The sequence below is a fragment of the Piliocolobus tephrosceles genome, chromosome 1 (genome assembly GCF_002776525.5).
Source record: "Piliocolobus tephrosceles isolate RC106 chromosome 1, ASM277652v3, whole genome shotgun sequence".
NCBI lineage: Eukaryota > Metazoa > Chordata > Mammalia > Primates > Cercopithecidae > Piliocolobus > Piliocolobus tephrosceles.
This window is the reverse complement of record NC_045434.1, coordinates 168,267,665-168,294,169: the sequence shown is the minus strand read 5'-3', so window position 1 is coordinate 168,294,169 and position 26,505 is coordinate 168,267,665. Positions and strand designations below refer to the sequence as shown.

The following is a 26,505-nucleotide window of genomic DNA, read 5'->3' as shown; positions in this document are numbered from 1 at the left end:
TTTTGATGGCTTCAGTGTGATCTTTACATTTTCTTTTCCAATTTGTATCTGATTACCCATGTAATCTGACCAGCAAAACTACCATATGCTGGAAGGGCCTCATCTGGGGGGAAGAACATTCAGGCCCTGTGTTACATGTTAAATGTGGTTTTGTCTTATGAACTCCTGCTGGAGTGAAACAATTTTTCACATTGGAATCAAATTACCTTTACAGCATGACATCAAAGAATGGATCTGGAGACCTTTTGCTAGCATGAGAACATATTCTCTTTAGCTATACTTTAGTTGCTACAAAGTTAATATTATTAATGTTGTCACTTTATTATTTTAAAAATAGTTATTATTGCAAGAGGCTGAGGCAGGAGAATCACTTGAACCCCTTGAACCTGGGAGGCAGAGGTTGCAGTGAGCCAAGATGGTGCCCCTGCACTCCAGCCTGGGTGACAGAGCGAGACTCCGTTTAAAAAAAAAGTCATTATTAATCATCTACCAGGCACAGTCACTTTCACTTTCAGATATGTTATCTCATTTAATCTCTCTATATCTCAAAGAGGAGATGATTATCCCCATTTTACAGATGAGGAAATCAAGGCTCAGAGAGTTAAATAACTTGCATAACTTCTCAGAACTAGTAAGTAACAAGCCGAGATTCAAACCGGATCTCTTAACTTGAAGGCCAGAGTCCTAGCTCTATTTCTGCCAGCTGGGTGACTTTGATCAAGCTGCCTTGGTATCTTGACCTATAAAACAGGGTTTCAATAGTGCCTAGTCCATAGATTCATGAGTAGAGCACTCAGAACTGTGCCTGATTTGGAGAAAATGTCATCAAGTGTTGGCTATTGTGATTATCATAATTATTGTCTTACAACTGCTTCCTCAGGCCCTCTTTTTGGAGGTTGGGGGTGGAAGGAGGACAAGACAATAGGGACGCTGGAAAAAAATTTTCCATCCTACCAAAGCCACTCATGACCAATACAGGCATGAGTTTTTGAGGTTATACTGAAAATGAGAAGCTGTGAGGATGGGACTGAAGCACAGCTGAACACTCACTGTCCCTCCTAAGTACTAAGTTCCACAAAAGGAGACAGCATATAAGGCAAGGCTCTTCTGAATCACTTCTCTGATGGTCTTCCAATTCATGTCTATAAATGCACAGAAATTTCCCTGTTTTCAACAAATAATAGTAGCTGAAACGGAGGAGTTTTTCAGAATGATAAAAATAGACCCCTGGCTTTCCAATTCAATTCTCTCCAACTTAATGCATCAAACATTGAGCATTGATACTTTTCTGGGTGCAGAGTTATGCAAAGATGGACAAGGAACAGCTATTGTCCTCCAGCAGCTTATCTCACAGGGGACCAGACATACACTCCAATGACCATAACTCAAGGTGGAATATATGTTAGAGTGAAGACTAAATGCTCAGAGGGCACAGAGGAGACAGCAATCCTCTGAGCTGGGTGAATCCAACAACGCTTTTTGGAGCTGGTGGCACTTGAGCTTGGTCTTCAAAGATGCCCAGTACTTCCATAATTTGGGATGGGAGCCTGGAGAAGATGGGAAGGGAGAAGGGCATTTCAAGTGGGGAGAACTACATGGGCAAAGGTGGAAAAATGGCTATGTGCAGGAGACTGCAAGAGGTTTGGGGTCAGTTCCAATCCTTTTGTTTTACAGTTGCTAGCCATAGGCCAGGGTAGTTCAACGGTTCTCAAACTTGGGCATGCAACAAAATCACCTGGAGAGCTTGCTGCAACACAGATTCTTGGGGCTCATCCCCAGAGTTTATGATTCCAATAGGTCTGGGGTTGAGCTAGGGAATTTGCATTACTAACAAGTTCTCAGGTGAGGCTGATGCTGCTTTCCCAGGAACCACACTTTGAGAACCGCTGCTATAGTAGGTGGTGTTGGTGCTCTGCCCAGATGCTTTTACCAAGCCATTGTACTCATCAGCCAGCTGCTGAGTGTTGGCTGCTAATGGCTCACAGATGCACTCTTTCCTGAGAATTTGCCCTCATGACAGGCGCTATCTTACCCAGAAATACCTGTGAGATTATGTCCTCCACCTGAGTGTGGCCCACAGCCAATGGCTGATGGATTGAAATTACAAAGCCTGCTCCCTTGCTGCAAGGTGGGGCAGTCTACTTCTCTGGTGCCAGTCATGCTCCAGAGCTCCCTATGGGATCAGACTGAGGCTAGACTTCAGCAGAAGCCATGTTTAATTTTTCCCTTTGCCTGATTGGCACCAGAAACTATGCCAGCACCCTGATCTCAGACTTTCAGCCTCCAGAGCGGTGAGAAAATAAATGTCTGTTGTTTCAGCTACCCAGTTTATGGTATTTTGTTAGAGCGGCTGGAGCTAAGACGACTTCCTTCATCATGCTTTACCTCCAGCAGTCTCCTCTGGTGTATCCTGCCTGATTCTCCTCCAGCTCCATCTTCCCTGCCATTCTGTGATTAACCTTGAGGCTCTCTGCAGACATTCTCCATCCTCCTGAGCCACCTGCAGCCTTTTTCAATCTAAATAACGGACTCTTGGATAAGCCTTTCATAACCATGACATGTTTAATAAAGTCTCTAGCTTTGAGAGAACATATTCCAGTTCTCAGCTTCTTCCTTTACCAAAATCCTCATTTCACAGTACTTAGTGAGTAGGTGTCCCATTCTGATGTTAGGGGTTATAGCTGCTTCCTTGAAGATAAAATGTTTTTCTTTTTATAATTCCTTTTGTTGTGAATGTTTTGAGAAAGGGGATGAGGTAAAAATCCCTTTACCCCATCATCTTTAACCAGAAGTATCCATTTGATATTTATAAGCTTATATATATATAAAAAATTCATATCCCATTATAAAATGTTTGTATATATCATACTTTCTAATATATGGCTGCATAGTAGTTTCCAGTTTTTCTATCTTATAAACATTGCTATAAATCTTTGTCCACTTATCTTTGTATATTCCTTTATCTGATTAATAGGATATATTTCTAGAAATGGAATTTCTGTGTCAAAGACTACATGCATGTTTAAAACTTTGATGTACACTGCCACACACTATCTCCCAGAAGGCTCTCTATCAGGGTCAAGTTACAAAGGGCTGCTGGAACATCACCTAGAAGGTGAAGCCCACAAAGGATGCCTCCCCCAGCCTGGCCCCTGCAGAGGGGCATTACTGAGAGAGGGCTCAACAAATGCAATATGCTATAAAAAAAAAAAAAAAAAAAAAAACTGTATAAATGAGTGATAAACACAATTTTCATTTCTGTAATATTTCTTTGCCTAGACTTGGTACATGGTTAAAAGGTCATTAGATTTTTACTTTTTTATTCATCCCTTTAAATAAGTATTTATTGGTTTAAACTTTATGCAAGGCACTGTGATAGGCATTGGTCCACAGTAAGTGATCCAAAAATTCATATATTGTTGACTAGCTTTATTCAAAGCTCCTCAAAGATTCTACAGTATAAAGAGATACAGGCATGCAAATAAATGAACAATGTTCACTTATTTGGTCAACAGATATTTATTGAGAATATATATGCCAGGCGCTATTCTAAGCCCTGAGCATAGTCATGAGCAGAAGCAACAAAACTCCCTGCCTTGGGGAGCTTACATTCTAGTGAGAGAGTTGATAAACATGATAAATAGAAAAAATGTATGTTAGAGAGTGATAAGCAGGGCTGTCCCTATAAGGGTGAGAGCGCCTGGGGTAATTCAATTGATTAAACCTCGTACTCAAGAGACTCACACCTGAAGGCAGGTGGCACTGCCCTCATCTTTCAAAAGATACTTGGGCTATCATTAATATCATTAAAAGAAAAAAAAATGTAAGTGGAATTTTAATGATAGAAATGAAGAGTCAGGTATAAAAACTCCCAAATACAGAACACAGGGTGGCTGCGTCAGGTCCCTAACCTAAGAAAAGGAGAAAAATAAAACAGGGAAAAAAGATTGAATGTGTTTTTCTTGAGAGGGAAAGGTACAGGAACATCTAATTTTAGATAGGGAGGCCAGAGAAAGGCTTATTGAGAAGGAAATTTTGTGTAAGGACCTGATGTCAATGAGGAAGCCAGCTATACCGATACCAGTGGCAAGAGCACTACAGGCAGAGGAAATAGCAAACACAAAGGCCTCATTACATAGTACACACAGCACAGTGGCAGTCAGGAGGCCGTGGGCAGGTGGAGAAAAGGCCACATGAGGGGGAAAGAGGATGCCAGTTGAGGACAAATGAGACTTTAAAAAGGTGAGGGGCTGGGAGCAGGGGCTCACACCTATATTCCCAACACTTTGGGAGGCCAAGGTGGGAGGATCCTGTGAGCCCGGGAGCTAGAGACTAGCCTGGGCAACATAGTGAAACCTCATCTCTATAAAAATAGAAAAAATTAGCCAGGCGTGGTGGCATGTCTGTAGTCCCAGCTACCCAGGACACTGAGGTGGGAGGATCACCCAAGCCTGGGAGGTCAAGACTGCTGTGAGCTGTGTTTGCACCACTGAGCTCTAAACCTGAGCGACAGACCTGGTCTCAAAAAAAGAAAAGAGGTCAGGGGGTAGTTCAGCAGTGAAAAACAAAACAAAGCAAAAAGATAAAGTTACATGTCATATTTATTGCCTGAAATCTGGAGTGATTTAAGGTGATAATGAGTTTTTTAAAGCCTAGAAAAATGAAGGTTAAAGCATGCTGTTTTCAAATACCGTATATGAAGTGGATGTTCTACAGTCATCAATTGTTTCCTGCATCCACAGAAGACAGAGAAAAAAGACTTAAAGATAACTCACCAGGCCTATGCCAAAGAAATCAATCAGATAACCTCTGGAGATCCCTTTTAGCAATCTGTAAGCCTCAACACAGTGTTTCTTACACAAAGAGTTATTGCCATTTCAGTTTAGAAACTTGGCAAAAAGAAAATGCTCAGCATTTCATTTTATTGAACATGAACACAATTGCTGTAATTCACACTACTTCTCAAAAACCTTAAATGGTTCCAGTGTTACAAGAAAATACCTGAAAGCCTGTGATCTAGCTGTAATGTTCAGTTTTAGTTTTACTTTTTGCTCTACTTAGACTTTTCTATTCATCTTTCCCCAAATTCATTATTATGAATGACTACTCACCTTCACATCTTTTATCTGTTATACCAATATGACTTTTGAAACGCCTTTCCTACTCTTCTCCATTTAAAACTTGCTTTTCCAGGCCGGGCGCAGTGGCTCATGCCTGTAATGCCATCACTTTGGGAGGCCAAGGCAGTGGATCACCTGAGGTCAGGAGTTCAAGACCAGTCTAGCTGGCCAACATGGTGAAACCCCGTCTCTAATAAAAATACAACAAAATTAGCTGGGCATGGTGGTGGGCACCTGTAATCCCAGCTACTCGGGAGGCTGAGGCAGGAGAATCACTTGAACTTGGGAGGCGGAGGTTGCAGTGAGCCGAGATCATGCTGCTGCACTCCAGCCTGGGCGACAGAATGTGCCTCTGTCTAAACAAACAAACGAAGAAACCCCCGCTTTTCCAAGAGTAAATTTGTGTAACAAATCTTAGAAGGTGACTTATCAGTAAGTACCAACAGCCTTAAAACTGTTGCTAACTGGCCAGGCACAGTGGCTCATGCCTGTAATCCCAGCACTTTGGGAGGCCGAGGCGGGCAGATCACCTGAGATCAGGAGTTCAAGACCAGCCTGGCCAACATGGCAAAACCATGCCTCTACTAAAAATACAAAACAATTAGCCAGGCATGGTGGCAGATGCCTGTAATCCCAGCTGCTAGGGAGGCTGAGGCAGGAGAATCGCTTGAATCTGGGAGGCAGAGGTTGCAGTGAGCCGAGATAGCGCCATCCCACTCCAGCCTGGAGGACAAGAGCAAAACTACATCTCAAAAAAAAAGAAAAAGTTGGTAAGACTCCGTCTCAAAAAAAAAAAAAAAAAAAAATTAAAGCATATGTAAAAGTAGAAATACTAGTACAATGAACCTCCATATATCTATCACCCAGATTCAATAAATTATTGTCACATTTGCTTCTTCAACTAACCCCTTTTCCTTTATAAAGTCTCTGCTTAAATAGTAAGCAAATTCCAGATCAGACCATTTCAGTCATCCATAGTTCTATATGCATCTCATGTATATATGCATTTCGTCCATAGTTCTATATGCATCTCATATGCTTTATATGCATTTCAGTCACCCATAGTTCTATATGCATTTAAGCTTATGCATTTTATTACATAAGCTTAAAGTCAGTCTCACATGTAGTAAAATGAATAACATCCAGTCTACAAGAAAATTTCCTCAATTATCTTAAAATGTCCTTTTTGGCCAGGCACAGTAGCTCACACTTGTAATCCCAGCACTTTGGGAGGCTGAGGCAGGCAGATCACCTGAGGTCAGGAGTTTGAGACCAGCCTGGCCACCATGGTGAGACCCCCCCAACTCTATTAAAAATATAAAAATTGGCCGGGTGTGGTGGTAGGTGCCTGTAATCCCAGCTACTCAGGAGGCTGAGGAAGGATAATTACTTGAACCCAGGAGGCACAGGTTGCAGTGAACTGAGACTGTACCACTGCATTCCAGCCTGGGCAACAAGAGAAACTCCATCTCAAAAAAAAAAAAAAAAAAAGTCATTTTTCAGTTTGTCTATTCAAATCAGTATCCATCACGATCCATACATGGCATGTGGTTATAGGAGCTCTTAGGTCTCCTTGAATCTAGAGCAGGCCCCTTTCCTTAATTAATGTTTTTTATGCCACTGACTTTATGAAGAAACCAGGTCACTTGCCCTGTAGGATGAGCCACATTCTAGACTTGTCTATCAGTTAGGATAGGCTAGGTTATACTGTGGTAACAAGCAATTCCAAAATCTAATTGGCTTAAAACAATGAAGCTTAATTTCTTACTTCTCCTATATACCCATCTCAGATTGAGCTACTGATGACTGATAAAAACAGAATTCCTTTACCCAAAATATTGAAAAGAATGTAAATAAAAACGGAAACAAATTGATAAAATACTTTAAAGTATATCAGTGACAACTTCCTGTTTAAATAAATATATTGTTAAAAAATCATGCAAGAGCATTTTGTTATAATTACTAGGAAAGATTTGAGGAGCTCTGCTACCTGTCAAACATCAGTATCACTTCCAAACCCAGACTGATAAAAGTAGTTACTATGCAGAACATTGTTGGTCAATTATGGCACAGGAGGAAAAGAGCTCACATAAGCAATTAAAAACCTCACCCGCGAAGTCAAGTATTCCTCATCTCATTGACCAGAACTGGTCACATGGCACTACCTGAACAAATGCCAGGAAGTGCCTGTAATCCCAGCACTTTGGGAGGCCGAGACGCGTGGATCACAAGGTCAGGAGATCGAGAGCATCCTGGCTAACACGGTGAAATCCCCGTCTCTACTAAAAAATACAAAAAAAAACAAAAAACAAAAAACTAGCCCGGCGAGGTGGCCGGTGCCTGTAGTCCCAGCTACTCGGGAGGCTGAGGCAGGAGAATGGCGTAAACCCGGGAGGTGGAGTTTGTAGTGAGCCGAGATCCGGCCACTGCACTCCAGCCTGGGCAACAGAGCAAGACTCCGTCTCAAAAAAAAAAAAAAAAAATGCCAGGAAGTATTATCTTGCCATGTCCAGGAAAAGCACAGATCTGGACATTTCAGTAAGTTGCATTAATGGCTACTAGTGTATTTCATTCCTTGCAGTGTTGCTTTACTTGTTCCTCTATCTCTTGAGTTTCCTGAAAATGGAGGTTATCTCTAGAGTTTGATTAAATTTCAGGTTCAGTAATTTTGGCAAGAGGACTTCATAGGTTGGTCTGTGTGCTTCACATAAAATCACATCAGGAAGCATACCGTGTTTTACAATAGTAGATTGTAGCAGTACTGGCTCCCTCTCACCCCAGCCAATTTTTTTTTTTTTGAGATGTAGTTTTGCTCTTGTTGTCCAGACTGGAGTGCAATGGCATGATCGCGGCTCACTGCCACCTCTGCCTCCCAGGTTCAAGCAATTCTCCTGCCTCAGCCTCCTGAGTAGCTGGGACTACAGGTGCATACCACCACACCTGGCTAATTTTATATTTTTAGTAGAAACAGGGTTTCACCGTGTTGGCCAGGCTGGTCTTGAACCCCTGACCTCAGGTGATTTGCCCACCTTGGCCTCCCAAAGTGCTGGGATTACAGTCATGGGCCACTGTGCCTGGCCCCAATTTTTTCAGATTTCCTTGTATTTATGCCCTTGGGCAGGCACCTCTTGTTTTCACTCTGGGCTTGGACACATGACATGATTTGGCAAACAGACAACAGCAAATCTGATGGCAAACAGAGACTCAAAAATCATTTGCGCTGTGTTCAGAGATAGCAGAAGAAAAAGAAAACTTTGCATACTGGGGATTTCCCTCTTTGCTACTTTTCAGAATTCTGAGACCATCATCTGAAGATGCCTGGGTTAGCCCCCTTAAGGACAAGAAAAAACTTGCAGCAGAAACCTGCAAACTTTAAAACGTGAATGAAGTCATCCTACACTATCTAGAACATAGGAGTTGCCAGCTGACCACAGGTACAGCAAAGCAAGCACAAGCCAGAAAAAAATGCCAGCAGATCCCCAGAATTGTGAGCAAATGAAATTGTTGCATTAAGCCATTATGCTTTGAAGTGGTTTGTAACAGAGCAAAAGCTAACTGATACACTAATCCATTTTTAATAAATCAATAGATTCAGATCCCTGCATTGCAAAGTTCCCCACCAATCTTTCAATCAGCTCATCCACTGATTGTTGCCTATATCAATGTTTAATTTCATGCAAATCAATGATAATTTTTTCCCCCTTTTTTTTTTTTTTGAGACAGGGTTTTGCTCTGTCACTCAGGCTGGAGGGCAGTGGCACAATCATGGCTCACTGAAACCACGATCTTCTGGGCTCAAGCAAACCTACCACCTCAGCCTCCCAAGCAGCTGAGACTACAGGCATGTACCACTCTGCCTGGTTTTGTTATTTTAAATTTTTTTTTGTAGATACGGGGTCTAGCTATGTTGCTCAGGCTAGTCTGGAACTTCTCAGCTTAAGCCATCCTCCCACCTTGGCCTCCCAAAGTGCTGGGATTATAGGTGTGGGCCACCATGCCTGGACTAATGATGATTCCCTAATTTTATCATATCTTGTACATTAATGAGCAGGAATTCTTCTGCAAAGCACTTTCTCTCATCTACTAGGGTTATCTAGTAACTCTCAAATATAGTCTGTACATGATAGATGCCCAATTCTTTCTTTTTAAATACAAATATTCAAATGAGTAATTCTGCCCTAGTTACATCCCATGTAGTCCAATGAGGGTTTTGTTTTGGTCTTTTATTTTTTCTCTTCTATCAATATGAATTCACTTTTAAATATATTCACTATGGTTGTAGTCAACTGTAAATTTTTTTTTCCTGCTCAAATTGCTTTTTTTTTTTTTTTTTTTTTTTTTAATTTACTTTTTTGTTTGTTTATTTTTTTTTTTTTTTTTCCTGTTCAATTTGTTTTTTTTTTTTTTTTTTTGCTAATAAGAGTACTTTCATGGTGGCTTCTGTATCTTCTTGACATTACCCATTAGTCTCTACTTTCTAGACGCACAACAAAATGTCCCAGGCTCATCTTGTCTATTTCTTGTCACACTTTTGGAATTGGCCATTCCTCCAAAGAGTCTTGGTTCCAATTAATGGAAAAGGTATTTAGAGATCACAATCTGGGTACTTTATATGCTCACTGATATTTGGATGTCACTGCTTCTAGATCTTTTCATGGACTTAAGAAATAGTATTCTTAAAAAAGAGAAAGAGGGCCAGGTGTGGTGGTTCATGCCTATAAACCCAATGCTTTGGGAGGCTGAGGTGGGCAGATTGCTTGAGCCCAGGAGTTTGAGACAAGCATTTACTCCAGCCTGGGTGACCCTGTCTCAAAAACAACAAGAAGTAAGATTATGTATTTCCTAACCCTTCTCTGAGGTTAGTAAAGTAAAAGTAAAGGCTGGGTGCGGTGGCTCATGCCTATAATCCCAGCACTTTGGGAGGCCAAGGTGGGCAGATCGCTTGAGCTCAGGAGTTTTGAGACCATCCTGGACAACATGGTGAAACCCCTTCTCTACAAAAAATACAAAAATTAGCGAGGCATGGTGTTATGCACCTGTAGTCCCAGCTACTTGGGAAGCTGAGGTGGGAGGATGACTTCAGTCCAGGGGATGGAGAGGTTGCAGTGAGCCAAGATTGAGCCACTGCACTATATCCTGGGGGACAGCTAGACCCTACCACAAAAAAAATTTTTTTTAATTAAAAGAAAAAGTAAAATCACTTGTTTTACAGGGCCCACCTCAGGTTCCATGACCTCAATGAAACCTGTCCATAAGTACTTTCTCTTTTCTGACCTCTTACATTGTTTACTGTCTATATTGCTCACTTAGTTCTTTGCATCAATCAATCAATTAAAAAATTAATGCACTACAATCTGAAGAGCACCAGAGTGGATGCTGCAGGGATGCAATGTATTACCCATTAAATTTTCATGTGCAGTCACTTCCTCGATTAAGCTATATACTGAAGCCAAAGCTTCCTCATTTCCTCCATGGTGGCCAGTACTGCTGACTGATAAAAACAAAATTCCTTTATCCCAAATATTGAAAAGAATGTAAATAAAAACTGAAACAAATTGATACAAATCCTTTTAATAAAGTATATCAGTGACAACTTCCTGTTTAAATAAATATATTGTTAAAAAATCATGCAAGAGCATTTTGTTATAATTATGAGGAAAGGTTTGAGACTACTGTTCCCTCTGCAGAAACACTATGCACAGATGCAAAATGGTCAAAGGCTGATACAATAATGAATCTCAAGTAAGTAGCGGAGCCATCACGTGCCTGTATGGGAAAAAAATCAATATAAATGCTTTTAGCAGTGCTAGTTAACTATTAACAAGCAGTTAGCAGAAGAAACGGCTTGATGCAAGAGTAATATTCTAAATACATAACAATATATAAGGCCAGCTACATGTAATAGTTGTGGTACGTATCAGCTAAATACAAACCTCGATTTGATGAAAAATAGCAACTGGAGCTAAAAGCTGCAACTCTCATTTTTGTAGGGACAGGGTCTCGCTGTGTTGCCCAGGCTAGTCTTGAACTAGCCTCAAAACTAGCCTCCCGAAGTGCTGGGATTACAGGTGTGAGCTACCATGCCCAGTTTCTAATTTTTTAAAAGTGTCAGCTGGGCGCGGTGGCTTACGCCTGTAATCCTAGCACTTTGGGAGTCTGGGGCGGACAGATCACCTGAGGTTGGGAGTTCGAGACCAGCCTGACCAACATGGAAAAACCCAGTCTCTACTAAAAATACAAAATTAGCTAGGCGTGGTGGCACGTGCCTGTAATCCCAGCTACTAGGGAGGCTAAGGCAGGAGAATCGCTTGAACCCAGGAGGTGGAGATTGCAGTGAGCAGAGATTGCACCATTGCACTCCAGCATGGGCAACAAGAGCAAAACTCCGTCTCAAAAAAAAAAAAAAAAATACCAGTGTCTTTCTGAAGTATTTTTCATAATAAAGAAGTTTCCTTTGGTTAATGTTGCCTCAGAATATACTACCCTGAAGCATGACTACATTTTTATATTTACATAATTTCTCTGGAAAGCAATTAGCCAATATATTTTAAAAACTCTAAGTATGTTTATAACCTTGCACCCAGTAATTCTATTCCTTGAAATTTAATCTTAGAAAGTAACAAAAAAGGTGGAGGTCACTGTAGCAAGAATATGCATAGATGTCCCCTGTGTATACAGAGGGGACAAAGTGTGTAATGACAGAGGGAAGAAAAAGAAAATTAGTTTAAATGTATGCCAATTGGCAAACATTATTTTAAAATTGTACTTATGAAGCCTGTGATATAATACTAAGTTAAAAAAATGATACAAACTTGTCCACACATTATTATTCTAACTGTACAGCAAATGGTCAACTAGAAGAAAATAAATACAGTAAAAGTTTTTGTGACAGGGTAATAAAATTATGGGTGATTTCCAGCCTCCCATTCCCCCCTGCTATTTTTCAAATTTTCCATAATGCTGTGACCCACAGTGGAGTCCTGAAACAATATACAAAAGGTAGCAGGGACTTACTAATCATAACCCACTAGGTAAGGACAGAAAAAAACAGGAAGATAAAATTCAGTAAGATTAATTATTTTTCAGGACCTCACTGGCCTCCCCAGTGCTTGGGTGAATTTTGGTGGGAGAGAAAGGAACAAAAGGGATTCAAAAACTTCCTACAGAATTTTTTGAAACATTGATTTAATAGCAGCTTCTGGCAAATTGTGAAGAAGTAAACTTAATGCATAAGGTTCGATTTTAACCCTCATTTAGGGAAACTTTAATTAAACAAAGCATGACCACCTAATAGATATGCAGTTGTTTTACTTTTTTGTGTTAGTCTAAAACCGGAGCCTGACCAACTACCAGGAACAGAGGAACTCCTGATGAGGCAGCAGCTTCCTCATCAACAGGCATTCATTTCACTTGACAAGCAAAGCCCAGTGGAATGTTGTCGAAAAATACTGGTTCTCTTTCCACCTCACCTCTCTTTGGCTTATTTGTTGCTGATCCTATGCTCTAGTTCCCCTTATCTGAATCTCCCTTGTCCTTTCATGCTTAAATTAACATTCAATTTTGGCATCTCGACCTTTTTTGATTCCTATTCTAAAATGCCTACAGAATCAAATGAAAAAAAGCAAACCAAATAAATACTTCAAAGTAAATGAATGAGAAAAATAGAACAAAAAATAAATGAATTGTTTTATCTTGCCGTCACTCTCTATGAAAGAGCCTAATTTATGAATGTACATTTAGCTTATATTATTATTGAGAATAACTTTCTCTACTGATTGATTTAGATACAGAACCTATAATATCATGAGGATATTTATTATATATGACTATGGAGATATGTTTAAAGTCTAAATACATTGTGCAGGTTAATTTTTAATTCTATAAAGTATATTCACTTACCACAATTTCTTCATTTTGAAGCTGCCCCTGTGTGTGTACCAAATCTAAAACACAAATGTAACAGAAGAAATGAGTTAAGGGTCAAAATACATGAGAATAGCTACTGAAATTTATGTTCAGCAAAATATGATATCTGGTAAATTATAAGACCAGGTTTGAAGGACTCATCGTTTGCATGTTGAAATTTAATTTAAAAATAGAGGTATATGATATACAAGGCAAAAAAGATAATCTATGAGCTATAAAATATCCTAGTGAGTATAAGCAAAAGGAAATGTAAATGTCAATTATATTAATAGTAAAAGAATATAAGGAACCGATAAAATGTGAAAATTTCTTTTTAAAACATTTATTTTAAAAAATCCCCTTTTCAAGAAAAAAAAAGTGAACATTTGAGGATCCAGCTACTAACAGAAAGGAGCCATTTTGCCATACCCAAAGGTAACAACTAGAGCTGAGTTTCTCAGTGAGACTTTCACTATGATGCGTAATTGTGTGGCCCATGAAGTAATCTTTTCTGGTATCCAAGTTTTAAAACTGTTTCCTTATCTAATTTTAGAGCAGATTAATTTATTTGATCATGAGTTAATCATATCAAACATTCTTTTGGAAACATGAAATATTTAATTGCTATAATGATAGCTAATGACAGTATTCAAAATTAACTTCATATAAAATAATGTATACAATGTAAAAGCCCCATAGTATTAAAAGAAGTGTTTGTTTCCTAACCCTTTTCTGAAATAATGAAAATCAGTAATCTGCTTTACCCCTTCTTTCTCCTTTAGTCCTGCTTCCTAAAAGTAAACATTCTCAACTATTTAAGCTGTTTTTCCTGAAATTATAATATGCTTTTATTCCTTTTTGATTTAAATTTTTTACTGACTTTATAGTATAGTAGGTGAAATTTTAGCTTTTTAAAGCCGAAATCCCTCTTTTTCCTCCTTCAACTTCTCCCTCTTTCCCTCCTCTCAAATTTGAAATCCTACTTGATGGTTACATTACTTTGTCTATCTAAAGGTTATTTACTCCTGAAATAAGTAATAAATTATAATGACATTTTCTTTCTTGTACAACTCTATCACCAGAAATTAATAATAAACTTTTTCATTTGCTTAGTTTATTTATGAAAAATTGAAAAACATCAGCTGGGCATGGTGGCTCACGCCTGTAATCTCAGCACTTTGGGAGGCCGAGGTGGGCAGATCATGAGGTCAGGAGATCGAGACCATCCTGGCTAACACGGTGAAACGCCATCTCTACTAAAAAAAATACAAAAAATTAGCCGGGCGTGGTGATGGGCACCTGTAGTCCCAGCTACTCAGGAGGCTGAGGCAGGAGAGTGTCGTGAACCCGGGAGGTGGAGCTTGCAGTGAGCCAAGATCGTGCCACTACACTCCAGCCTGGGTGACAGAGTGAGACTCCATCTCAAAAAAAAAAGAAAAGAAAAATATCAAACATACTTATGAGAGAACATTAAAAAACTCCCACATATACCCATAAGCTAGATTTTATAATTACTAACATTTCATCAGTGTGGATTTATCAATTTTTTTTTCACTAAAGTATTTTAGGTCAGGTGTGGTGGCTCACTCCTGTAATACCAGCACTAAGGGAGGCTGAGGTGGGTGGATCATTTGACGTCAGGAGTTTGAGACTAGTCTGGCCAACATGGTGAAAACTCTGTCTCTACCAAAAATACAAAAATTAGCCAGGCATCGTGGTGCATGCCTGTAATTCCAGCTACTCAGGAGGCTGAGGCTTGAACCTGGGAGGCAGAAGTTGCAGTGAGCCAAGATTGTGCCACTGCACTCCAGCCTCAAAAAAAGAAAAACAACAACAAAAATTAAAGCAAGTGCAAGACATTATTTGACATTTTACCTCTAAATACTTTTTTGTTCTTTTGAGACAGGCTCTTGCTCTGTTACCTAGATTTAAGTGTAATGGCACGATCTCAGCTCACTGCAACCTTCACCTCCCAGGCTCAAGTGATCCTCCTTCCTCAGCCTCCCAAGTAGCTGGGACTACAGGTGTATGCCACCACACCTAGCAAATATGTATATATATTTTTTGTAGAAACAAGATTTCTCCATGTTGCCCAGGGTAGTTTCTTGAATTCCTGAGATCAAGTAATCCACCCACCTCAGCCTCCCAAAATGCTGGGATTATGGGCGTGAGCCTAGCTTCCCCTAAATACTTAATTATCCATTTCTAAATAGTAATTTTTTATATAACCATAATACCATCATAACAACATTAAATATAGTGTTTTAATATAATATGAAACCCAATTCCTATTCAAATTTTCCCAATTGTCCCTGTCTTTTCATAATTGGTTTATTAAAATCAGAATTAAGTACCTTTAACCTTGAAGTGCTTTCTCTCCCCCACACACATTTTTTAATGCCTCTGACTTACTGAAGACACCAGGTCAGTTGTCCCATACAGTGTCCCACATTCTAGATTTTTTTTTTTAGAGATGGGGTCTTGCTCTGTCACCAAGGCTGAAGTGCAGTGGCATGATCACAGCTCACTGCAGTCTCAACCTGCTGGGCTCAAGTGATCCTTCCATCTCAGCTTCCCAAGTAGCTACAATTACAGGCACATGTCACCATTCCTAGCTAATTTTTAATTTTTTTTGTAGAGACAACATCTTGCCATGTTTCCCAGGCCAGTCTTGAACTCCTGGGCTCACACAATCCTCCTCCCTCAGCCTCCCAAAGTATTGGGATTACAGGCATGAGCCACTGTGCCCATGCCCCACATTCTAGATTTTATCATCTTGCCTATTTGTAGTTTCACTTAATTTGTTCCTCTATCCTCTATATTTCTTATAGATTGGAAATTAGAGCTAAAAGCTTGATTATATTCATGGTCTGAGGTCTTCATTAATGTCTTGTGATCTTTGTCTTTTGTTACTTCTGGATTATTTGAAAACTGTGCATCATTTGACAACTGTGTGCATGAACCACACTTGTTGATTACTGGACTTAAATAGGGTGACCAGAAATGAGCTGGCCTTTATCAGTATCCATAGGTCTTTTTTCTAGGGCCATTTAGTTTCTCCAAAGATGAATGTTCCAGTCTTCCAGCTGAGGGTATATTCTTGGCTGCTGACATTAATACCGGAACACAGGAAGGAGGCTGGTGTTCCCACTATTCAATATGTAGGCTTCCACTAGTATCCAATTTTCAACTCCATGTCTCACTCACTCCCTACTATATATCTGGTCTCCTGAGCCTCAACATTCTATATTTGCAGTTGTCTCTTGAGGGTGGTGGTGGAGGTCTGTGGGAGAAAGGAGTGGTCACCTAGCTTTGTAGGATGGAAGAAGGTACCTAGAGTCTGATTACTCTGTATATAGATGTTCAACTAATCATCCTTATTTTCTGACCCAGGTCTCATTCATACTTCCCATGGCACCTGTTGCCTTTGAGGTCTAGGCCTTTCTGGGGTTCTGTGTGACAAAGTGGCTTGCTTCTTATTGATATGCTCCTTGGCAAGACCTTAGGTTATAACCTAGTTCATTCAGCTAAAGAAGTTACTACTCTTCCATCTGCTTTCTCTTTATCATAATATACACTGATTTCTCACATTTGCTTTAGTTTGCTGGTTGTTTAATCTTTGTCCTTGTAGGTTTATGCCTGTTTTTATTCCTTTACTATTATTTTCATGATATTTTGAGAGGGAAAAGAGATAGATATATGAAGGCAAGATGCCGTGTTTAATTAAGCAGAGGCTATCAATTCTGCTGGTGATATTTAAATAGTACCACTAATCGGCAGGAAAGGAAAGAAGATGAGAAACTAATATTTATTGTCTATTATATGCCAGACACTAGTTCACCAAAACCTTAAATGATAGATATCATCGCCATTTTCCTAATAAGGATTTTGGAACTGAGAAAAATTAAGTCACATGTTTTTATATAACCAGTAAATGAAGAAGCAGCTTTGTATTCAAACCTGGGTCTTTCTAGGTCCTAAATGTGTCACAAGGATCATTGAAGTCATCTTTTTTCACCAAAGTGCAGCTAGATGAGAAATGTAGAGCCAAAGGAATATTATCTACTCCTTCATGCTCAGAACAATGCTGGTGAAACACATACCTTTTTCAATCCATTGCTCAAAATCAACTGGCTCTTTAGACGTGCTCTTTTCAATCTTCAAGGTCTGTACTGACATTGTCAACAAACAAAGTAAGTAAAGTGTTAATCTGGCTCTACGTTTTTGACCCTATATTTCTTTTTCCCTCTGCCTGAGATTGTCATGCACAGTGGAACTACACAAACACTGGGATCAGAAACATCATGGAAGTTACTCTGTATTTTTCCAAAAAACCCTATGGTAAAATATAGTCTTGTGTAACTAATCTTCCAAATGTTTGCAACCATATAACACAGAGCAAGTAGAGCTTTTTTGAATTTGGCATTATTCCAATTTTTTTGTGTGTACTGGCAATAATAATACTATTGATGGTCTTGGTCATAAACATTTATGGAGAGCCTATGATGAGTCAAACATATTTATCCATTCACTTTTGACTACAATCTTATGAGAAAGGTATTTTAACCCACTTTACTGGTGAGAAAACAGGTTTAGAGGAGCCAAGCAAGGTGTTCAATGATATACAGCTTGAAATGGAATTCAAACCCAGAGCCTCCACAATTAATGAGAGAAGAGACTTATCAGGAATACAGTCATCTTCCTTCTAAACTGGTTTTTCTCCACTGTTCTCAGTCCAGTCTCTACCACTCCAGGTCCATTGCTCCTCTTCTTTGTCCTGTTCTGTGCCATGAGGGGCTAACCTCTGTGGACCGTATCACATGAATTCATTTACCACTGCCTTCTGACTGGATTTGTCCAGTGGGAGACACCAGGGGGAGATTGGGGTGGGGAAGGGAGATCGGCCAATTTTATCTCCACTCCCTTCCTGCTTCAGTGTGACATCTTTGACAGTTTCTCCTGCCTACAACTCCTGTTAGGCCCTTTTACACAGGCTCCAGCTCTCACAGATCTCTGATAACACTATTTCCTTCCCTTGTGCCAGGGCTGGTCACAGCTTCCTGCTATAGCTAGTTTCTGAGGGCCTCATCATTCCTTGCCTTGTTTCTTCCCTCAACCCAGGCCATAATTTTGCAAGCAGCCCCATCAATAGAGCCTCTTCATTTGAACCATCTGGGATGTATTCTGTTTCCTGCCATGATTTTGTCTGATACATTTTATCCTTAAATAAATAGGATTAGAATGATGTCCCAAGGGAGATTATCCCCCTAAATTCCTGAGAAAATGCCACTAGTAATAGAAGAATCACAACTATCCAACGTAAATAATCAGGGTTATCAGATTTTCAACAAGAATTTGACAAAGAACTCCAGGACAAATGAATCTAGAATAAAGATGTCATGGAACTTAGTGTTCTGGCAAGCTGGCGTCTTATATTCCTAATAGGGCCTTTTGCCAGACTTTTACATAGTAAATTGCATGGAAATTATTATGTGCTTTGGAAGGGTTTCAAATTTGCAGTTTCAGAGAGGCCAATTGAGCTCAAGGCAGTTAACCCATAATCCCCATCCTTTCACCCCAGCAATAAAACTGGATTCCATGCTATAAAGAAAAACTAGTGTTTCGCCAAAAGTTTATATACATGCCTTCTGCCTATGGAAAAAATGAAAGGATAATGAAAATCAACACATGAGCCTTACCTGGAGCACCGAAAAAAAAAAAGAAGAAAAAATTAATGTAAGATTTGCTTACCAAAGTAACTTTGGATTACAAGCCTTTCAATCCTTACATGTTTGTGGAAACAAATAATGAATTCCTGGGGAAACATTCCTGTGGTGGTCCAAAACGTTTCTGGATTCCTATTGTTAATTTTAAAGAAAAAATAAGAATAGCCAAATATAAATGGTTAATCATAAAATTTTACTGAATACCTGTTTTTTTAAAATTAAATGACTACTGGATTCTTACATCCCCTTTCCATTAATTCTGCCTCTAATCTCTCTCCAACTTTAATAATTCTTCTTTACTACTACCAGGTATTCTTTTCTAAAACACAGAAACGAATTGATGTCACTCCTATCTAAATGCCTCAGTGGTCCCTTATTGCCTATAATTCTTTTTTTTTTTTTTGAGACGGAGTCTTGCTCTGTCGCCCAGGCTGGAGTGCAGTGGCTGGATCTCAGCTCACTGCAAGCTCCACCTCCCGGGTTCACGCCATTCTCCTGCCTCAGCCTCCCGAGTAGCTGGGACTACAGGCGCCCACCACCACGCCCGGCTAGTTTTTTGTATTTTTTAGTAGAGACGGGGTTTCACTGTGTTAGCCAGGATGGTCTCGATCTCCTGACCTCATGATCCGCCCATCTCGGCCTCCCAATATTGCCTATAATTCTAAATTCCTTTGTATGGCATTTAAGACTGTACAATCTGGTTCCATCATTAAGTTATATTCTCTTCCATCACGGTGGTCACACTGGGCCACTTACAATTCTGCAAATATGTTATGCAGGCTCTTGCTTCTGTACCGTAGCTCATTCATGAGGTTTTGTTTTTTGTGTTTTTTTACCTGAAAAACCCTTCTTCCCCTTGCATAAGTTAATTCACTTTGTGGTCCCATTTATCTAACACCACTAAATCAGAATCACTTCCTCCCTCTTTTGCACTTATCTCATACTCAGCCTCCATCTCTACATTGGCACTTAATCTCCTGTGTTTCTATGGCTCCCACTAGATGCTGAGCTCTGAGTCCAGCTTCTTTCTCTTACTCATCTTTATAACCCTACAACTGCTACAATGGCTCACCCATAGTAGATACATGCTAAATGTTTGTTCAAACAAAAATTAAAACATGCACTGAATTTTAAGTCATATATAGTCAAAATAGTATATACGGTTTTGACTACAGAAATAATCATTTCTATTTTAACTATATAAGCTTTTTACTTTTTTGGGAAGTAAAATTTACCTACAGTGAAATTTACCTTAAGTGCATAACTTAGTGAGTTTTGATAAATGTATATGCTTATGTAACCAATACTCCAATGAAGATATAGAACATTTCCATGACCCAGAATCTCCCTTCTCTTTCCTTCTGGACAATCCCTACCTCCCTTAGGCAACCACTGCTCTGATTTCTATCACCACCAACTATGCCACAACGTTTTCATTCGTGATTTTGTTTGATATTTTTGTTGGATATTTTAATTGCTTGCAGCTTTTTACTATTAGGAACAAAGCTGTTGTAAGTATTCTTGTACAAGTGCTTGTGAACATGTTTTCATTTCTCTGGGTAATTACTAACAGTGGAATTGCTAGGACATAGGGTAAAAGTATATTTAATTTTATAAGAAACTGTCAGCTTGCCAAAGTGGTTGTACTATTTTGCACTCCATTTTCTTTCTTGTCATCTCATGTCTTTGTCAGGCTTTGCTATCCGGATAATGTTCTCATAAAACAATTTGGGAAATGTTTCCTTCTCTATTTTTGAGAAAGTCTGTGGAAGACTGGTATTTCTTCTCTAAATATTTGATTGAATTTAATTTCTATCATAGATATGAGGCTGTTCAGAATTTCCAATTTATATCTTGTGTCATTTTTATAAGTTGAGCTTTACAAGAAATCTGTCCATTTCATCTAAGTTGTCAAATGTATTCGCCTAAATTTGTTCTTTATCTATGATTCCTTTAGAATCTGTAGTGATATTACTTTCATTGCTGGTTCTAACAAATTACATTTTCTCTATTTCTTGGCTAATCTTGTTAGACGTTTATAACTTTTATTAATCCTTTCAAATGATCAACTTTAGGCTTTATTATTTTTTTCTAATAATTGTCTATTTTACTGATTTCTGCTCTTACCTTTACTATTTATTTTCTTCTACTTACTTTGGGTTTAATTAACTCATTTTTTTTCTAGCTTCCTAAGGTGAAAATTTAGATTATTGGTTTTACAATTTTTTCCTTTTTAACATAAGTATATATGCTATTACTTTCCCTTGAGACACTGCTTTAGCTGCATGCTGCAAATTTGGTATGTTATATTTTCAACATCATTCTGTTAGAAGTATTTTCTAAGGCCAGGCATGGTGGCTCACTCCTGTAATCCCAGCACTCTGGGAGGCTAAGGAGGGTGGATCACCTGAGGTCAGCAGTTCAAGACCAGCCCAGCCAATATGGGGAAACCCCGTCTCTATTAAAAACACAAAAATTAGCCAGGTGTCTGGGACACGCCGGTAGTCCCAGCCACTTGGGAGGCTGAGGCCAGGAGGTGGAAGTTGCCATGAGCCGAGACTGCACCACTGCACTCCAGCCTGGACGACGGAGACTCCATCTCAAAAAAATAATAATAATAAAATAACATAAAATTCTAAGATCCTTTATGATTTCTTTTTTGACCCATGGGTCATTTAGAAGTGTAGTGGTTACTAAGTTTTGGGGGGGGTTTCTGAATATCTTTTTGTTGTTTATTTCTAATTTAATTACACCATGGTCAGGGAACATACTCTCTAAGATTTTAATCTTGAAATATATTGAGACTTATTTTATGTTTCAGCACATTTCAGTGAATGTTCAATATGTTGGGTTTTAGGTTTTTTAAGAGACTGAGTCTCGCTCTGTCACCCAGACTGCAGTGCAGTGGCACGATCTTGGCTCACTGCAGCACTGACCTCCTGGGCTCAAGTCATCCTCCTGCCTCAGCTCCAAAAGGAACAGTGACTACAGGTATGCGCCACCATGCCTGGCTAATTTTTGTGTTTTCTTGTAGAAATGGGGTTTTTTTATGTTGTCCAGGCTGGTCTCAAACTCCTGAGCTCAGCCAATGTGCCTGCCTTGGCCTCCCAAAGTGCTGGGATTACAGGCGTGAGCCACCACACGCAACTCATCAATACGTTCTTGTTCCATGTTGTTGATTATAGTATTCTATAACCATCAACAAAGTCGAGATTATGATATTATTCAGATCTTCTATGTCTTTATTTTCAGCCAAATTGTTCTATCATTACTGAGAAAAGGGTACTAAAATCTCTAACTGTAATTGTGAATTTGTCTAGTTCTCCCTTTCATCTCTCAGATTTTGTTCTATGTATTTTAAAGAACTATTATTAGGTCCATATACACTTAGGATTATCCTCTCTTCCTAATGAATGGACCTTCTAACATTACAAAATGTCCCCTTTGTCTCTGGTAATACTCCTTGTCTTATATTCTACTTTGTCTGATATGAATATAGCTACAGCGACTTTCTTATATAAACTGTTTGTAGGATGCATCTTCTTTCATCCTTTTATTTTCAACCTATTCGTATCTTTATATTTAAAGTGCGTATCTTTTAGACAATATATATTTGGGTCTTGGCTTTTTATCCAGTCTGACATCTCTGCTATTTAATTGGAGTGTTTAGCCCCATTGACATTTAGTATAACTAGTGATATGGCTGAGTATAAATCTACCATCTTGCTATTCATTTTCATCCTTCCTATCTATTCTTGTTCTGTTTCTCCTTTCCCGTTTCTGAGTGAATAAATTTTTTACATTCCATTTAATTCATCTATCTTTTCTAGCTATACCTCTTTTATTAGAAATGTTTACAATAGCTCCTCTCTAGGTTACAACATAAAATCTTCATGATAGTCAATTTACACTGAACATCACTTTTGTGCCATTGTTGTTGTATATTTTATATATATAATATACCCCATAATACAATTTTTTTCATTGAGTGGTCAGTTATCTTTCAAAAAAATTAAAAGAGGAAAAAAAGGCAGTCTTTTATAGTTACCCAAATATTTACCATTTCCAGTACACTTAATTTCTTCTTATAGGTTTGATTTTCCACCTAGTATTATACCTCTTCAAACTGCAGAATTTCCTTTAGCATTCCTTGTGATGCAGGTCTACTTGTGATGAAAAAATGCCTTTATCCTATCTTCATTTTTGGAATAGTTTAGCTAGACACAGAATTCTGGGTTGACAGGGTTTTTAAATATTTGCTTGTTTCTCCCTTTCCCAGTATTAAAAAGATATTGCTCCATTGTTGTCTGGCTTCCACTGTTTGTGATGTAAAGTCAGCTGTCATTAGCGCTATTGTTCCTCTGTATATAATAGTTTTTATTTCCTTCTAGCTATTTAAAATATTTTTTTTCTTTTTCTTTTTCAGCAGTTTGACTAAGATACAACCTCTGTATTTATCTAGCTTGGGACTTGCTGAGTTTTCTGGATCCATAATTTGTTATTTTAAAATAAAATTGGGGAAAATTCAGCTCAAAAGTAGAAACAACCCAGGTGTCGATCAACTGATGAATGCATAAATAAAATGTGCTGTATCCATACAATGAAATCTTGACAATAAAGAAGAATGAAGTACTGATATGTGCTACAACATGGATCAACCCTGAAAACACGTAAGTGAAAGAAACCAGGCCAAGTGTGGTAGCTCATGCCTGTAATCCAAGCACTTTGGGAGGCCAAGGCAGGTAGGCTGCTTGAGGTCAGGAGTTCAAGACCAGCATAGCCAACGTGGTAAAACCCTGTTTCTACTAAAAATAAAGAAATGAGCCAGGTGTAGTGGTACACACCTGTAGTCACAGCTACTCGGGAGGCTGGGGCATGAGAATCACTTGAACTCAGAAGACAGAGGTTGCAGTGAGCTGAGATTGCACCATTGCACTCCAGCTTGGATGAAAGAGCAAGACTGTCTCAAAAAAACAAAAAACAAAAGAAAGAAACCACTCACGGCCGGGGGTGGTGGCTCATGCCTGTAATCCCAGCACTTTGGGAGGCAGAGGCAGGCAGATCATGAGGTCAAGAGATCAAGATCATCCTGGCCAACATGGTGAAACCCCGTCTATACTTAAAACACAAAAATTAGTCAGATGTGGTGGTGCCTGCCTTAATCCCAGCTACTCAGGAGGCTGAGGCACGAGAATCACTTGAACCCAGGAGGCGGAGACTGCAGTGAGCTGAGGTTGTACCACTGCACTCCAATACCGTCTCAAAAAAAAAAGAAACCAAGAAACCAGTCACAAAAGACCACATGTGTATGGTTCTGTTTACATGAAATATCTCAATAGATAAAATCTACAGAAACAAAGTAGATTAATGCTTGCCTAGGGCTAGTATGGATGGGAAAATACAGAGTGACTGATAACAAGTGTGAGGTTTCTTGTGTGGAGTTTCTTTTTGGGATGATGAAACTGTTCCACCATTGGTTGTGGAGATGGCTGTGTAACTGTGAATAGGCTGAAAGCCACTGAATTGTACATTCTAAATGGGCAAATTGTATGGTATGTGAATAATATGTCAATAAAGTTGTTACCAAAAAAAAAAAAAAAAAAAAGGGCCAGAACTACTTTTTTTTTTTAAAGACAGGGTTTTGCTCTGTCACTCAGGCTGGAATACAGTGGCACAATCACAGCTCATTGTAGCCTCAAACTTCTGGGCTCAAGTGATCCTCCTGCCTTGGCTTCCCAAAGTGCTGGGATTGTGTCCAGCCAAGGTCAGCTCTCCTAACTCAAAATTCTGGGTTTTTATAAAATGCTTAATATTTTACAGTCTCTTTTCATATTTATATTATTTTAAATTTTACTTATTGAAATTAATTAAATTAATTTTCATTGCCCCATGTTTTTCTTTGGAGGCTTTCAATGAACATAACCAATAGAATAACATAAAATATCATGTAGAGATACACTTGAATTTTAAAATGACATCTAACTAGGCCGGGCGCGGTGGCTCATGCCTGTAATCCCAGCACTCTGGGAGGTCGAAGTGGGCCGATCACGAGGTCAGGAGTTTTAAACCAGCCTGGCCAACATGGTGAAACCCTGTCTCTACTAAAAATACAAAAGATTAGCTGGGCATGGTGGCGTGCACCTGTAATCCCAACTACTCGGAAGGCTGAGGCAGAAGAATTGCTTAGACCTGGGAGGCGGAGGGTGCACTAAGCCGAGATCGTGCCACTGCACTCCAGCCTGGGCAACAGAACAAGATTCTATCTCAAAAAACAAAAAACAAAAAAACAAGAATTAGTCAGACATGGTGGTGCATGCCTGTAGTCCCAGCTACTCGGGAAGCTGAGGCAGGAGAATCGCTTGAACCCAGGAGGCAGAGGTTGCAGTGACCCGAGATCGTGCCACTGTCACTCTGGGTGACAGAGTGAGACCCTGTCTCAAAAAAAAAAAAAGACATCTAACTAAATCTTGTAATTATGTATAAGGAAGTCATCAAAGTGGTAGTTTTCTTTTAAATATGACTTTATAGCTAACACCTATTTTACATGGATTATCTCATGTGATTTTTTTTCTCAATTCTGAGGTCAGCAGGAAAGGTGGTATTATCCCCATTTTTCAGATCAGTAACTGAGGTTCAAAGAGTAATATATATACTCTTTGACCAAGATAACACATAGTTCACTTACCCAGGAATGTTAATTCTAAATACAGTATTCTTCTACACTACACCAAAAAAACTGATTCTGTCTCTTCTGTTTTACTTGGCTTTTTTTTTTCCTAGTGTAGAACCTCTTTTCCCCTTTTTCACTGACACATTAAACACAAAGGGCAGAGGAAAAGAAGAAGTATAATCATTTTCTTTTTTTAGTGATGCGGTCTTGCTACGTTGCCCAGGCTAGTCTCAAGCTCCTGACCTCAAGCTATCCTCCTGCCTCAGCCACTATGCCTGGCTATTTATTTAACTCTTATTTCTGAAGGAATGGAGAGTTTGGAGCAGGGCCATAAAACAACATTCCATTATCCTGTAGGGACACATTTATAGCACTGTTTTCTCCAAATAATTCTATGGTTACTCTATTTAGATAAAGGAACTGTGAACAGAAAATAACTTTCTGTTTTTCTTTGAGACAGAGTCTCGCTCTGCCACCCAGGCTGGAGTGCAGTGACACGATCTCAGCTCACCGAACCTCCACCTCCTGGGTTCAAGCAATTCTGGTGCCCCAGCCTCCCGAGTAGCTGGGAATATAGGTGCACGCCACCACACCTGGCTAATTTTTTGGTATTTTTAGTAGAGACAGAGTTTTACCAGGTTGGCTAGGCTGGTCTTGAACTTCTGACCTCAACTGATCTGCCTGCCTCAGCCTCCTGAAGTGCTGGGATTACAGACATGAGCCACCGCGCCTGGCCAGAAATTAACTTTTAGTGTCTACAATATACTGTCTAATTATTTTCTGGAACTGCATATACATTAAAAGTCCCCTATGTTGGCCGGGCGCGGTGGCTCAAGCCTGTAATCCCAGCACTTTGGGAGGCCGAGACGGGTGGATCATGAGGTCAGGAGATCGCGACCATCCTGGCTAACACGGTGAAACCCCGTCTCTACTAAAAAATACAAAAAACTAGCCGGGAGAGGTGGCAGGCGCCTGTAGTCCCAGCTACTCAGGAGGCTGAGGCAGGAGAATGGTGTAAACCCGGGAGGCAGAGCTTGCAGTGGGCTGAGATCCGGCCACTGCACTCCAGCCTGGGCCACAGAGC

General features: G+C 39.5%; 1 protein-coding gene across 6 annotated transcripts in view; it reads right to left on the bottom strand.

The window, feature by feature from the left end:
- Window positions 1-10,675: 10,675 nt before the first annotated feature.
- Window positions 10,676-26,505, bottom strand: part of HSPB11 (heat shock protein family B (small) member 11) — a 25,936-nt gene continuing 10,106 nt past the window's right edge. For all 6 annotated transcript variants that reach the window (XM_023188106.2, XM_023188091.1, XM_023188112.1 and 3 more), the window contains exons 3-6: window positions 18,777-18,883; window positions 17,129-17,197; window positions 13,020-13,063; window positions 10,676-10,886 (exon numbers count right to left, since the gene is read on the bottom strand). In XM_023188106.2, coding sequence (XP_023043874.1) covers window positions 10,770-10,886; window positions 13,020-13,063; window positions 17,129-17,197; window positions 18,777-18,883 — 337 coding nt within the window. In that variant the 3' untranslated portion in view covers window positions 10,676-10,769. The remainder of the gene's footprint in view (window positions 10,887-13,019; window positions 13,064-17,128; window positions 17,198-18,776; window positions 18,884-26,505) is intronic.